Raw genomic sequence first — 13,515 nt, 5'->3', positions numbered from 1 at the left:
TTTTGGGTTGTTGTGTTTTCATTGTCATTTGTTTCTAGGTATTTTTTGATTTCCTCTTGGATTTCTTCAGTGATCTCTTGATTATTTAGTAGTGTATTGTTTAGCCTCCATGTGTTTGTGTTTTTTACAGATTTTTTTCCTGTAATTGATATCTAGTCTCATAGCACTGAGGATGGAAAAGATACTTGATATGATTTCAATTTTCTTAAATTTACCAAGGCTTGATTTGTGACCCAAGATATGATCTATCCTGGAGAATGTTCCATGAGCACTTGAGAAGAAAGTTTATTCTTTTGTTTTTGGATGGAAAGTCCTATAAATATCAATTAAGTCCATCTTGTTTAATGTATCATTTAAAGCGTGTGTTTCCTTATTTATTTTCATTTTGGATGATCTGTCCATTGGTGAAAGTGGGGTGTTAAAGTCCCCTACTATGATTGTGTTTCTGTCAATTTCCCCTTTTATGGCTGTTAGCATTTGCCTTATGTATTGAGGTTCTCCTATGTTAGGTGCATAAATATTTACAATTGTTACATCTTCTTCTTGGATTGACCCCTTGGTCATTATGCAGTGTCCTTCTTTGTCTCGTGTAATAGTGTTTATTTCAAAGTCTATTTTGTCTGATATGAGAATTGTTATTCCAGCTTTCTTTTGATATCCATTTGCATGGAATATCTTTTTCCATCCCCTCACTTTCAGTCTGTATGTGTCCCTAGGTCTGAAGTGGGTCTCTTGTAGACAGCAAATATACGGGTCTTGTTTTTGTATCCAGTCAGCCAGTCTGCTTCTTTTGGTTGGAGCATTTAATCCATTACATTTAAGGTAGTTATTGGTATGTATGTTCCTATTACTATTTTCTTAACTCTTTTGAGTTTGTTATTGTAGGTCTTTTCCTTCTCTTGTGTTTCCTGCCTAGAGAAGTTCCTTTAGCATTTGTTGTAAAGCTGCTTTGGTGGTGCTGAATTCTGTTAGCTTTTGCTTGTCTACAAAGCTTTTAATTTCTCCATCAAATCTGAATGCAATCCTTGCTGCATAGAGTAATCTTGGTTGCAGGTTTTTCCCTTTCATCACTTTAAATATGTCCTGCCACTACCTTCTGGCTTGCAGAGTTTCTGCTGAAAGATCAGCTGTTAACCTTCTGGGGAGTCCCTTGCTGTTTTTAATATGTTTTCTTTGTATTTAATTTTTGATAGTTTGATTAATATGTGTCTTAATCTCTGTAGGTAGTCTGTATATACCCATAGAGCAAAGTGGGGTTTTTTTGTGTTGACAACCAAAATGGCTCTGCGTGATCCTCCAAATGATGGTGTTTACACTTTAAGATGTTGACAAGCATGTCTGGATGCTATTATTTTAGGGTGCCCTGATTTTAAAAGAACATATGCTTTATTAGGGGAAGTGGGTAATGGGGAGTGGTTATCTAATGGCTATAGAGTTTCAGTTTAGAAACACTTAGAAATGGTTAGCACGGTAAATTTTACATTATGCATTTTTTACCACAATACAAAAATTTGCTTTAAAAATATTATTACACAAATAATACCTGATAATTATGGAAACATCAGTAAATACAGATAAGCAAAAAGGAAAATAAAATCACCAACAATCCTAACAGCTGAGATTTCTTTTTTTTTTTTTTTTTTTTTGCGGTACGCGGGCCTCTCACTGTTGTGGCCTCTCCCGTTGCAGAGCACAGGTTCCGGACGCGCAGGCTCAGTGGCCATGGCTCACGGGCCAGCTGCTCCGCGGCATGTGGGAGATCCCAGACCGGGGCATGAACCCGTGTCCCCTGCATCGGCAGGCGGACTCTCAACCACTGCGCCAGCAGGGAAGCCCCAGCTGAGATTTCTTATTGCATAAATATATAAATGCATAAATTATATGTAGGTTCACATTTGGATTTGCTGCTTAATAACCTGACTTTTTCAAACAAAGTTTACACTATTTTTAACCATGTTTTAAGTTCTATGTTCTTAATTGAAAATGCAGAGAAGTAGGATGTTTCACATTTCTGTAAACTCTAAGGCCTCAAGACAGAAGTGCAGTGGCACTTTTAGGGGTACATGCTCCTCCATTGATGCTTCTCTGTTTAGGTCATGTGTCTGCAGGAGAAAGAAAGGCTCCCCACTCCTGATTTGTCAGCCAGCTCTACTGACATCTTTCGGTAGTTCCTTTAAGTATGAACCCATCTACAGAGGCTTCTGGTACTTTGGGAACTGGTGTGTCTACCTGTCCCTGGGGCTCTTCAGTCACATGTCTGTCCACTGGGGTAATGTAAATATGTGTCTCAGCAAGGTTAACGATTAAATTGTTGGGATGAAAGGTCAGAAGGCCTGCCTTTGGAACATCAGAACATCAGAATGGGAGATAACATGTTGCTACTTGCCTTCCACCTTCTCTGAGGAAAAGAGTGAATAAGAAACTACACAGTAATAGAAGAGTCTTCATTCCAGAAGTGATCTAGGAATCATGCTGGAGAAGTTCTGCAACTCTACTTTTTGGGTAAGAAATTTCACTTGTCCTCACTGTTGACTCTTCTCAACTTGGAACAAGTAGTAGATTAGTTTAGAGTGACTACTAATAAGACCTAGAAAAGTTAGATGTGCAGTTGGTCTAAAGTTCAGGGTTTCTTTCTTTCTTTCTTTTTTTTTTAAGATAAGTCATAGTATCTCCCTAGGATATTCTATGTGGGAGAGATAATACATTTCTACTCTAAAATATGTTTCTCACTCTTTTCTCTTTTCTCAGACTAGGTAGCTGTAAAATTGCCTTCTCTAAAGAGAAATACGGGAAGGGCTTCCAATTTCATCAATGTTAAGAGGGGGAATTGTTGTTTGTGGAGTATGAGGACAAAGAGAAGGTCTATGATTGAGTCTTGCTGAGAAATGTTGATGTTGAAATAATACTGATATGTTCTAGAGGAACTGGCAGTTAGTGATGTGACTAGAAGTTGAGGCTAGGGATGCAAATTTGGGCATCCTGAACACTGAAACAATTTTTGAACCATTAAAGCAGAGAATTCAAAACAGCGAGCATCAGTATCAAATGGTTTAGTGGAATAGAAATTTAGGGGTTTTGAGGAAGTGTGGTCTGCAGACTCCTAGGATCAGAATCATCTGGAGTGCTTGTTAAACTGGTTTAACTATCTTAGGTAATTCTTCTGAATTCTAAGGTTAGATAATTTTATGGAGAGAGGAGAAGAGCAGGAATGAGATAGCAGAACATGTGGACAGCACTTCCCATCCTAGAAAGAACCTGAAACCCAAGGCCCTCGAGGCCAGGACATGTATACCACGGGAAGGTAGGGCTTAACGTGCCCCAGGATCTCACCAGGCCATCTCAAGAGAATTCTTTCTGAGAATCATCTGACAGATTATCTTGGTCAGGGCACCTCTATCTTTAAAGAGTCTGTGCAAACAGCTGAACAAAGCAAAAAATATTTGTAAGAAGAGAATAATCTACCCTCACATGACTCAGATGTAAGAACTGGTGCCCCACCTTCACCTCACAAGATACTTCTATTTATTGCAGAATGCAAAGACCAGTAGAAAACCTGCTGGGAATAAGCCTTCCCTCCAATGTGCCACTGCTGCTCCTGTACCTAAGGCCTCTTCACGATCCAACATAAGCCCCTAGGGCTATAGGAGATTAATTGCCAAAGTGTGACTAAGCATTCTGCTACCTGCAGGTTAGGTTTGAGTGTCTGCCAGTGAGTTCAATCAATACTAAAAACTAGAATAAGAAGTATATATCCCAGGACTGTTCTCCCCTTTGGGTTGAGGAATGGTCCCTCTTCTTCCCACAACTTGGCAAATGTGGTGGTGAAATTAAATCATAATAGATAGTGGAGAAATTCACTTAGAATCACAGAAAGAAAGGTTTTTAGAGGATGGATTGGTCAGAAAAGTCACTAAATGACACTTAATTGTGAATTTATATCAATGGAGTTGGATAGGAAAATACAGCTAGTTAAAGGGTCAGGCTAAATATGGATATAGAACTGGGTTAAAATTGTTTGGAAGCAAGGGTAGAGATGGGTGTGGGCTGGGGGCTGGTATTCTCTTCTTTAAAATGCATGCATCCAACAATCATTCCATTTTGGTCCCCCAGAATTCCTCATTCCTGGATAGCCCGGAGGTGGACCTGCCACTTTGTTTTGAGCAAACTGTTCTGGTGTGGATTCCCTTGGGCTTCCTTTGGCTCCTGGCCCCTTGGCAGCTTCTCTATGTGTATAGATCCAGGACAAAGAAATCTTCTATAACCAAACTCTACCTTGCTAAGCAGGTATGGGAACCCTACTATTTTCTAATTAATTTTGTGGTACACAACAGAAACATTTTCTTGGTGGTTCAAAAGTCTTCTTCCCTGTCTTTAACCAGCTTTTCCAGGTAGAGCCATGCTCTGGATGTCCCTGTCTCCACCTGTCCTATGCTTCATTGGCACCCTGCCGTACTTCTTAGTTAAGTTACTTTGATTTTTGCATAAGAATAATGACTCTTTTTTTTTTTTTCTTCTTTTTTTGTGGTTTGCGGGCCTCTCACGGCTGTGGCCTCTCCCGTTGCGGAGCACAGACTCCGGACGCGCAGGCTCAGCGGCCATGGCTCACGGGCCCAGCCACTCCGCGGCATGTGGGATCTTCCTGGACTGGGGCACGAACCCGTGTCCCCTGCATCAGTAGGCAGACTCTCAACCACTGCACCACCAGGGAAGCCCAAGAATAATGACTCTTAAATCTTATGGATATTGGACTCTGGAAACACTAATGATGAGTAATCAGTCAGTTGAACAGTTATGGTCTTTTCAGCATTTGAGAAGCAAATGCTGGATTATCTATCTTCACGCTGTTCTAAGTAATCAGGAGACTATAATGCAGTTGGCATCTACCATGAGGTAAAAATGAACTATCTAATGGGTCCTCTGCTTCACTCAGCCAATCCAAACATTGCTCTTCTCCCCAGGCTTAGATCTGAAATAGGGCTTCCATTTTCCCAAAGTCAACCCTGAGTCTGGATGGTCGCTCAGAGTAGAGGGAGGAAGGGTGTGTGCTCACGGTGACATGCCTGAGTAGGGAAATAATGGAAAGAACGGGCTGCAGGAGGAATGAGGGTAGGAGCCTCTCAGCCAGCTGCACTGATTAATGCAGAGAAAGCCTTGTGAGAACCGGAAGATCCTCAACTGAGGTTGTAAAACTACCTCTTAAAATCTATCATCTGCTTCTTTTCACTAGGTTTTTTTCTAGCTGTCCTGATTATTAAACAGGGCTTTAGAGAGGCAAATTAGATTCGGTGTTCTTTAAGCATACAGGCCTATGACCTCAGGTTACTGCAGTCTAAAAAGAAGGAAGGAAGAAATTTGGCCAAAGGAAGTTGGATTTGCATTGACACTCTGAGGTGGGGTGGTGGTGTGTTTTGTCTACTCTGGATAGAAGAACAGTCTGCGAGAGCTTGGAGCAGGGCTGTTGTCTCCCTCCCTGACCTGAGTGCCCAGCACAGAGCCTACCACTTGGTACACATTTGTTGAATGTCGGTATTAAATGCACTCTAGGAAGAGGGATTGAGTCAAGAGTGTGTTAGACTGAACATTGAACAGCATGCTTCAGTACCCTTGGAGATGTGACAGAGCTTTTGGTTAGTCAGTCAAGTTAGAGGGCTTCTATCATTTTCTGGAGCTTCCAAGAAAAGGTTGGGTAATGAGTAAATTAGTATCCCATTTTTCTCATAGCTATTAATTAACTTTTAATAAACAACTTTATTGAGAAATAATTCACATATTATACAATTTCACCCATTTAAATACAATTCTTTTTTTTAAGTATTTTCATGATATGTGTAACCATCACCACAGTCACTTTTAGAACATTTTTTTCCCTCAAAAAGAAATCTTTTATCAACCCCTATCTCCCCATCTCCCCTAGCCCTAAGCAACCACTAGTATACTCTTTGTTGCTATAGTTTCCCTATTCTAAACATTTCATACGAATGGAATCATATAATACATGATCTTTTGTTATTGGCTTCTTTTACGTAGCATAAGGTTTTCAAGGTTCATGCATGTTGTTTAAGGCTCATCCATCATATTCCAATGTATGGATATATCATGTTTTGTTTAACTTTTATAAACACAAATCTCTATAGATAAAACTCTGTAGATTAAAAGAAATGTATTAGCTTTTTTTCCCCTGTAGCTAATAATCCGCTCACTCTTGCTCATAGTTTCAGGAGCTTCGTTTATAATTTATACTTTTTTTTGTCCTCCTCCCTGAGAGTGACAGGCACAGAGTAGCATCCTCTTAAAAATTTCAGAATAATTGGTTTCTCTTCTGAAACAGAAGTATAATTCCTCAGAAAGTAAATATTCACTTCTTCTATGAGAACCTTCTTCTTGGATCACTCCTCAACTTGACTTCATTTCTTCACTTCCTGTTCTACCCGCCTTTGGGCTGTTTGTTCCTCTCTGATTCTCTTGAACTATCATTGCTGTTTGGTCATTAGTGCAGTGTTTACCTCATCTGGACTAAGTCAATTTGCTTGACTAAGCTAGTGAGAGACTCTACCAGTTTGTTTAAAGGTACACCCTTACCCGAAGGACCCTGTGCATAGTAGGTAATTGAATGAATTGAATTAAAAAAGGAATGAATGAATGAGCTCATTTAGTCCCAGGGTAACAAAAGAGGAGTATTGTTCTGGAGGTTGTGGATCTGCTGAGGTCAGATGTGCAGCAAAAGTGGACTTACTGTTGAGCTAGTGAGACATGGGAATCATCTTCAAGTATTTGTAGGAGTATAGCATAGAAGACTGCCTAGCTTATTCTGAAAAGTTTCAGAGAGCAAGATCAAGGTAAGTCAGTGTAGGTTGTTCCAGGGGAGCTGACTTTAGCCAAACATACAGAAGAACTTTCTTTCTTTCTTTCCTTTTTTATGGATGATTTACCTTTTTTATCCCTTACTCTTACATAAACTTAAAAAAGACAGAAAATCAAAGATAAGTAAATTATTTTCAGCTGTACCAAAGTTTAAGAACTTAAATTTGAGACAGCTTTATCAGTTGAATTTTCTTTGAGCCGGTTTTAAATAAGTTCAGTTGTAAAGACCATTACAAAGGTGGAAGAACTTTCTTATAGTAATAACTGTCTGATAGTAGAATGGTCTGCTGGGGGATGTAGTTCCTGAAAATACTGAAACTGAAGTTAGACGTTTGTCTGCCAGGGAAGTGATGGAACTAGACACCCTCTGTAATGGGTCGAAGGTTCAACCAGAGTGCTTTCATAAAGCACTGGGAAAAGGAGGACTGTGCAGAGGTGGAAAGATATTAAATATGGCCAAACCACTTTACTTTCTTTTTTTTTTTTTTTTTTTTTTGGCTGCACCGCATGATTTGAAGGATCTTAGTTCCCGGACCAAGAATCGAAGCCACGCCCTCGGCAGTGAAAGCACCGGGCCCTTGGACTGCCAGGGAATTCCTTTTTTTAAAAAAAATTTTTTTTATTTATTTATCTATTTATTTATTTATTTGTGGCTGCATCGGGTCTTAGTTGCAGCATGTGGGATCTTTTTTTTCTTTTTTAATATTTATTTATTTTGGGCTGCATTGGGTCTTCCTTGCCGTGGGCGGGCTTTCTCTAGTTGTGATGAACGGGGGCTACTCTTCGTTGCAGTGCACTGGCTTCTTATTGTGGTGGCTTCTCTTGTTGTGGAGCTCGGGCTATAGGCACGTGGGCTTCAGTGGTTGTGGCTCACGGGCTTAGTTGCTCCATGGCATGTGGGATCCTCCTGGACCGGGGCACGAACCCGTGTACTGTGAATCCACAGGCGGACTCTCAACCACTGCGCCACCAGGGAAGCCCGGAAGGTGGATTCTTAACCACTGCACCACCAGAGAAGTCCCTGTACTTTCTTTTTTAATACCAATGATATTGTGTCTCTTTAGGAAGTTGAGTTCAATAAACTCCACGTGCACTTGAAACTCCTCCAGTGATTCAGAGATCAAGGGCAATGACTATTTATGGACTTGGTAATCATTAAACAACCACAATATTTCCCTGATTGTGATTAAGAAAAGCGTATGTATGTTTCTGATTATAAAAAGAATGCATTATTGTAGAAAGTTTATTTGATTATTGTAGAAAGTTTGTCGACTCTAGGGAAATAGGAAATCATTGATAATTGTATCACTCTGACATACTCCTGTTAACATTTTGAGATGTTTCCTTTTACTCTTTTTTATTTTTTTTTTTCTTTTTGCGGTATGTGGGCCTCTCACTGTTGTGGCCTCTCCCGTTGCGGAGCACAGGCTCCGGATGCGCAGGCCCAGCGGCCATGGCTCACGGGCCCAGCCGCTCCGTGGCATATGGGATCCTCCCAGACCGGGGCACGAACCCGTATCCCCTGCATCGGCAGGCGGACTCTTAACCACTTGCGCCACCAGGGAGGCCCTACTCTTTTTTAAAAACTAAACAAACAGAAAAACAAAATGAAAAAGACTCATTCTCACCCCTCTACCTTCTAGTCCTGTTCTCCAGAGGCCGCCATTTAAAATTATTTTGATGGTTACCTCCATATCTGCAAATAATGTGTTTATACCTGTGTTTCTTTTTTTTTTTTTTTAAGATGTTGGGGGTAGGAGTTTATTAATTTATTTATTTATGTTTGCTGTGTTGGGTCTTCGTTTCTGTGCGAGGGCTTCCTCTAGTTGTGGCAAGCGGGGGCCACTCATCGCAGTGCGCGGGCCTCTCACTATCGCGGCCTCTCTTGTTGCGGAGCACAGGCTCCAGACGCGCAGGCTCAGTAGTTGTGGCTCACGGGCCCAGCTTCTCCGCGGCATGTGGGATCCTCCCAGACCAGGGCTCGAACCCGTGTCCCCTGCATCGGCAGGCAGACTTCCAACCACTGCGCCACCAGGGAAGCCCTGTATTTCTTGATCCATCAACTTCAAAAAATATCTATTCCTGTCCTCTGTGAAAGACAAAGATTTAGCTCATTGACCCAACTCCCTAGCTTCCTTTTTCTCTATCCCTCTTTCTCTCAGCCTTTTAATTTTGTGTGATTATGTTCTGTTCTTCTGTAGGTTACCTTTATACCTAAAAATAATCTGCCATCAATTTTATTTTATTTATTTATTTGGCTGTGCCACACAGCTTGCAGTACCTTAGTTCCCCAACCAGGGATTGAGACCAGGGTTTGTACCTGAGGCCATGACAGTGATAGCCCTGAATTCTAACCACTGGATCGTCAGAGAACTCCCCCTCCCCCCCCCTTTTTTTTTGGCCATCAATTTTAGGCTCTAGTTCTTCCTTTCTTTTTCCTTAATCCACATATAACATTGTATAAGTTGAAGGTGTACAGTGTGTTGATTAGATACGTTTATATATTGCAATATGATTACCACCGTACTGTTAGCTAACACTTCTATCATGTCACATAATTATCTTTTTTGTGTGTGTGTGAAAACATTTAAGATCTAGTCTCTTAGCAACTTTGAAGTATGTGATACAGTATTATGACTATAATCACAAGTGCATGACAAACTTGCAGTTAGAAGATAAAAAGTTCTGGAGATCAAATGAGATTTTTTTTTCAGTTTATAGTCTTTTTTAAAACTGAGGCATAATTGACATATAACATTATATTAGTTTCAGCTGTACAGCATAAGAATTTGAAATGATCACTACAATAAGTCCAGTTAACATCCATCACCATACATAGTTACATAATTTTTGTTCTTGTAATGAGAATTTTCAATGTCTACTTTCTTTTTTTTATAAATTTATTTATTTTATTTATTTTTATTTTTGGCTACATTAGGTCTTCTTTGCTGCAGGCGGGCTTTCTCTAGTTGCGGCGAGCGGGGGCTGCTCTTTGTTGTGGTATGGGGGCTTCTCATTGTAGTGGCTTCTCTTATTGCAGAGCACGGGCCCTAGGCATGCAGGCTTCAGTAGTTGTGGCGTGTGGGATCTTCGCGGACCAGGGCTGGAACCCATGTCCCCTGTATTGGCAAGTGGATTCTTAACCTTGCGCCACCAGGGAAGCCCTCAATATCTACTTTCTTAACAGTACTGTATTGTATATTTGAAAGTTCTAAACTATAGTCACCATGCTGTACATTACATCCTCATCTCGATGCCCCTTTGTGTAAGACGAGATTTAGTGCTCCCAATAAAATTTTCAGAAAGAGCAATAGTAAACAAAGTCTCTAGGTTCTTGCTTTCTGAAAATGTTGATCTGACTATGGAATGCTAGGTTCAAAAAAACTTTTTTTTAAGTTTGAAGATGTTGCTATGTTGTTCCCCCAAATCCTGTGCTACCAAGTTAGAATTCTTCTCATTCCTTGTTATCCTCTCTAGAAGCTTTATCCTCTTTATTCTTGATGTCCTGAAATTTCATAAGAGTGTCTACTTGGGTCTTTTTTCATTCAATGAGTTCTATACTTTTAACCTAAAGACTCATGTCTTATCTCTGAGAAATTTTTATATTATTCTTTTCATTTCCTTTCCTCTAATTTTAAAATTCCATATCTCTAGAACTTCTTGTTAGATAGATGTTGGACTCGCTGAATTGATCCTCCTTCTCAACTCTTTAGAATTTCTTTTTCTCTTTTCCCCTCTGTTCTGAGAGATTTTCCTAATTTTTTCTTTTAATCATCCTAAAGAGCCTTTATTTTAGCAATAATGGGATTGATTATGAAGAATTCTTTGCTAAATAATAGCACGTATCTTATTAGTTAAAGGTGCTTTCTTTGCTGGTTTTCATTATAAAGGGCCCAATATATCTGCCTGAGCCATTCTGGATGAATGAGGCTTATGGAATGAGTAGCATAGATGGATGGGAGTAGGGAGGGGTGAAGGTAGGGGAGCCGATACTAAAGATCTTCATCTTGAGGGATAAGGTACTGGTGGACCTCCTCAGTGGAGGTAACAATTCTCCCTCCTGATGGGTGGGCGGTAGTCCTTTAGAACAAAAAGATGTGTATCATGTCTTATGAGCTCATAGTACAAATATTTGACAGACTTGGAGTCATCTTTGGGTCACAGAGTTGCAGTCATTAACTTCAAAGTTTATATGGGGAGAAGGCTGGGAATAATGACCAAGGAAAGGGAATAGTGCCATTCCAATCGGGTTGGAGGAATTCCCCCTTTAAATCTATTTTATTAGTTATCTATTGCTATGTAACAAATTACTCCAAAACTTAGTGGCTTAAAAATAAACTTTTTTTTTTTTAAATCTCAGTTTCCATGGGTCAGAGATTTGGGAGCAGCTTACCTGACTTCAGGGTCTGTCATGAGGTTGCTGTTATTAATATGCAGGCTCTGCCTAAGGTCACCTGAAGGCTTGACTGGGGTTAGAAGATCTGCTTCTAAATTGACACACCCGCATGGCTTTTGGCAGGAGGTCTCAGTTCCTTACCAAGTGGACCTCTCCATAGAGCTACTTGAGTGTCCTCACGATGAGGCTGGAAGTTTACCTTGCTGTGAGTGATCTGAAAGAGAGAACAAAGAGGAAGCCACATTGTTTTCTATGACCTAATCTTGGAAGTTGCACACTCACTTCTGCCATATTCTATTTATTTCAAGTGAGTTAGGGTTCAGCCCATACTCAAGGGAAGGGGAACTAAGCTATCTTTTGAAGGGAGGAGTATTGGAGGATTTGTGGATGTATTTTAAAACCATGAAAATCAACATTCCTTAACAACACTTAGCATACTTTGAACTTTATTCCATTACTTGAACTATATATATATCCATTGATTCCATAATTATTGAGTGTGTTATCTGAATCATTGCCTACCATTTTTATTGAAGTATAGTTGATGTACAATATTATATAAGTTACAGATGTACATACAGTGATTCACAATTTTAAAGGTGAATACTCCATTTATAGTTATTATAAAATATCAGCTATATTCCCCATGTTGTACAATATATCCTTGTAGCTTATTTTATACTTAATAGTTTGTTCCTCTTAATCCCCTACCCTTACATTGCCCCTTCCCTCTCCCCACTGGTAACCAACTCATCTGTTCTCTGTGAGTCTGCTTCGTTTTTGATAACAAGAAGAATATAATATAAATATAAATTCTCTAGTTTGTTATATTTTTTAGATTCTACATATAAGTGATGTCATACAGTATATGTCCTTCTCTGACTTATTTCACTAAGCATAATGCCCTCCAGGTCTATCCATGTTGCTGCAAATGGCAAAATTTCATTCTTTATTATGGCTGAGTAGTATTCAATTGTGCGTGTGCGTGTGTGTGTGTGTATCACATCTTCTTTATCCATTCATCTGTTGATGGAGACTTAGGTTGCTTCCATATCTTGCACTACCTACCATTTTTATCATCCATTACTGGGAACCATTCTATTCTTAAGAGTGATGTCTTCCTAACAGTGTTTTTTTTTTTGCCTTCTCAGGTGCTTGTTGGGTTTCTTCTTATTCTGGCAGCCATAGATCTGGCCCTTGCACTCACAGAAGACACTGGACAAGCCACAGTCCCTGCCGTTAGATATACCAATCCAAGCCTCTACCTGGGCACATGGGTGAGGCCCATCATCACTTCTATCCTGTTTATCTTCTCTCTACTCATAGCCATCCTGCTGAAATTTGCTCTTGTGGAATGAAATAAAGTCCAATTTCATCTACCTTTTTCAAGGGACCTATGATGAAGCAAAGCTTGGTTGTAATAGGGTGAAACCAATTTTAGCTTTTCATTTGCTTTTAAACACTACTTTTAATGCCTTCTTCCTAAGGTAAGTATTAGCTTTAATGATTAACATGTGTAACTTATGCCCTTGTATCTTGCCATCTAAGGATCACAGATGAAATCCAAGTTTCTTGATGTAAAAGAATTTTCTACATGCTGTAAACATTATTTTTAAATTGATTGGTGACTCTAATCAATGGATCACTGAGTCTAGACTTGTTTGTGTAAATTTGATGACAGAAACTTATGTCTCTCCTACAGGCAGGGTTTTTTGTGGGGGGAGGGAGAGCTGTACAGTGTTTAAAAAAACAATTGAATTCATTACCATCATTTTATTTTATTTATTTATTTATTTTTTTTGGCCGTGTCGAGCAGCTTGTGGGATCCTAGTTCCCCAACCAGGGATCAAACTCAGGCCCCCAGCAGTGAAAGTGCCAAGTCCTAACCACTGGACCGCCAGGGAATTCCCGTTACCATCATTTTGAAAGAGGAACATACAACCTAATTATTTTGATTCCTAAACTTTCTTGAAAAATCAGAATGCCTGGCAACTTTGGGCCGACATTCCCACAGGGCGGTGGTCAGCTAGGACTGAGTAGCAGTTGGTTGCATTAGACCAGGTATGTGCTCAGTACTGTCCTCCACCCTCACTTCACTCAGTAACATGCTCTGCTTGGCCCCTGTAAGGACTTCATTTTGTCACCGTTGTTATAAAGCAGAGAAGAGTCTAGACAGCGGTGCGCTGGAGCCAGCTCACAGAGCTGACTGCGCCTCTCTTCCCAATCCTGCGTTTGGTGACATCATGTTGGAGATTGAA

The 13,515-nt window shown here is 40.0% G+C and overlaps 1 protein-coding gene across 1 annotated transcript in view; it reads left to right on the top strand.

The window, feature by feature from the left end:
• The first annotated feature begins 2,469 nt into the window (after positions 1-2,469).
• Positions 2,470-13,515, top strand: part of ABCC2 (ATP binding cassette subfamily C member 2) — a 76,909-nt gene continuing 65,863 nt past the window's right edge. Inside the window, exons 1-3 of the mRNA XM_060100904.1 lie at positions 2,470-2,502; positions 4,111-4,284; positions 12,409-12,534. Coding sequence (XP_059956887.1) covers positions 2,470-2,502; positions 4,111-4,284; positions 12,409-12,534 — 333 coding nt within the window. The remainder of the gene's footprint in view (positions 2,503-4,110; positions 4,285-12,408; positions 12,535-13,515) is intronic.

This window comes from Mesoplodon densirostris, chromosome 1 (assembly GCF_025265405.1).
Source record: "Mesoplodon densirostris isolate mMesDen1 chromosome 1, mMesDen1 primary haplotype, whole genome shotgun sequence".
NCBI classification, from domain to species: Eukaryota; Metazoa; Chordata; class Mammalia; order Artiodactyla; family Ziphiidae; genus Mesoplodon; species Mesoplodon densirostris.
The sequence above is the reverse complement of the archived record's forward strand: the minus strand, read 5'-3'. Positions and strand labels throughout refer to the sequence as shown.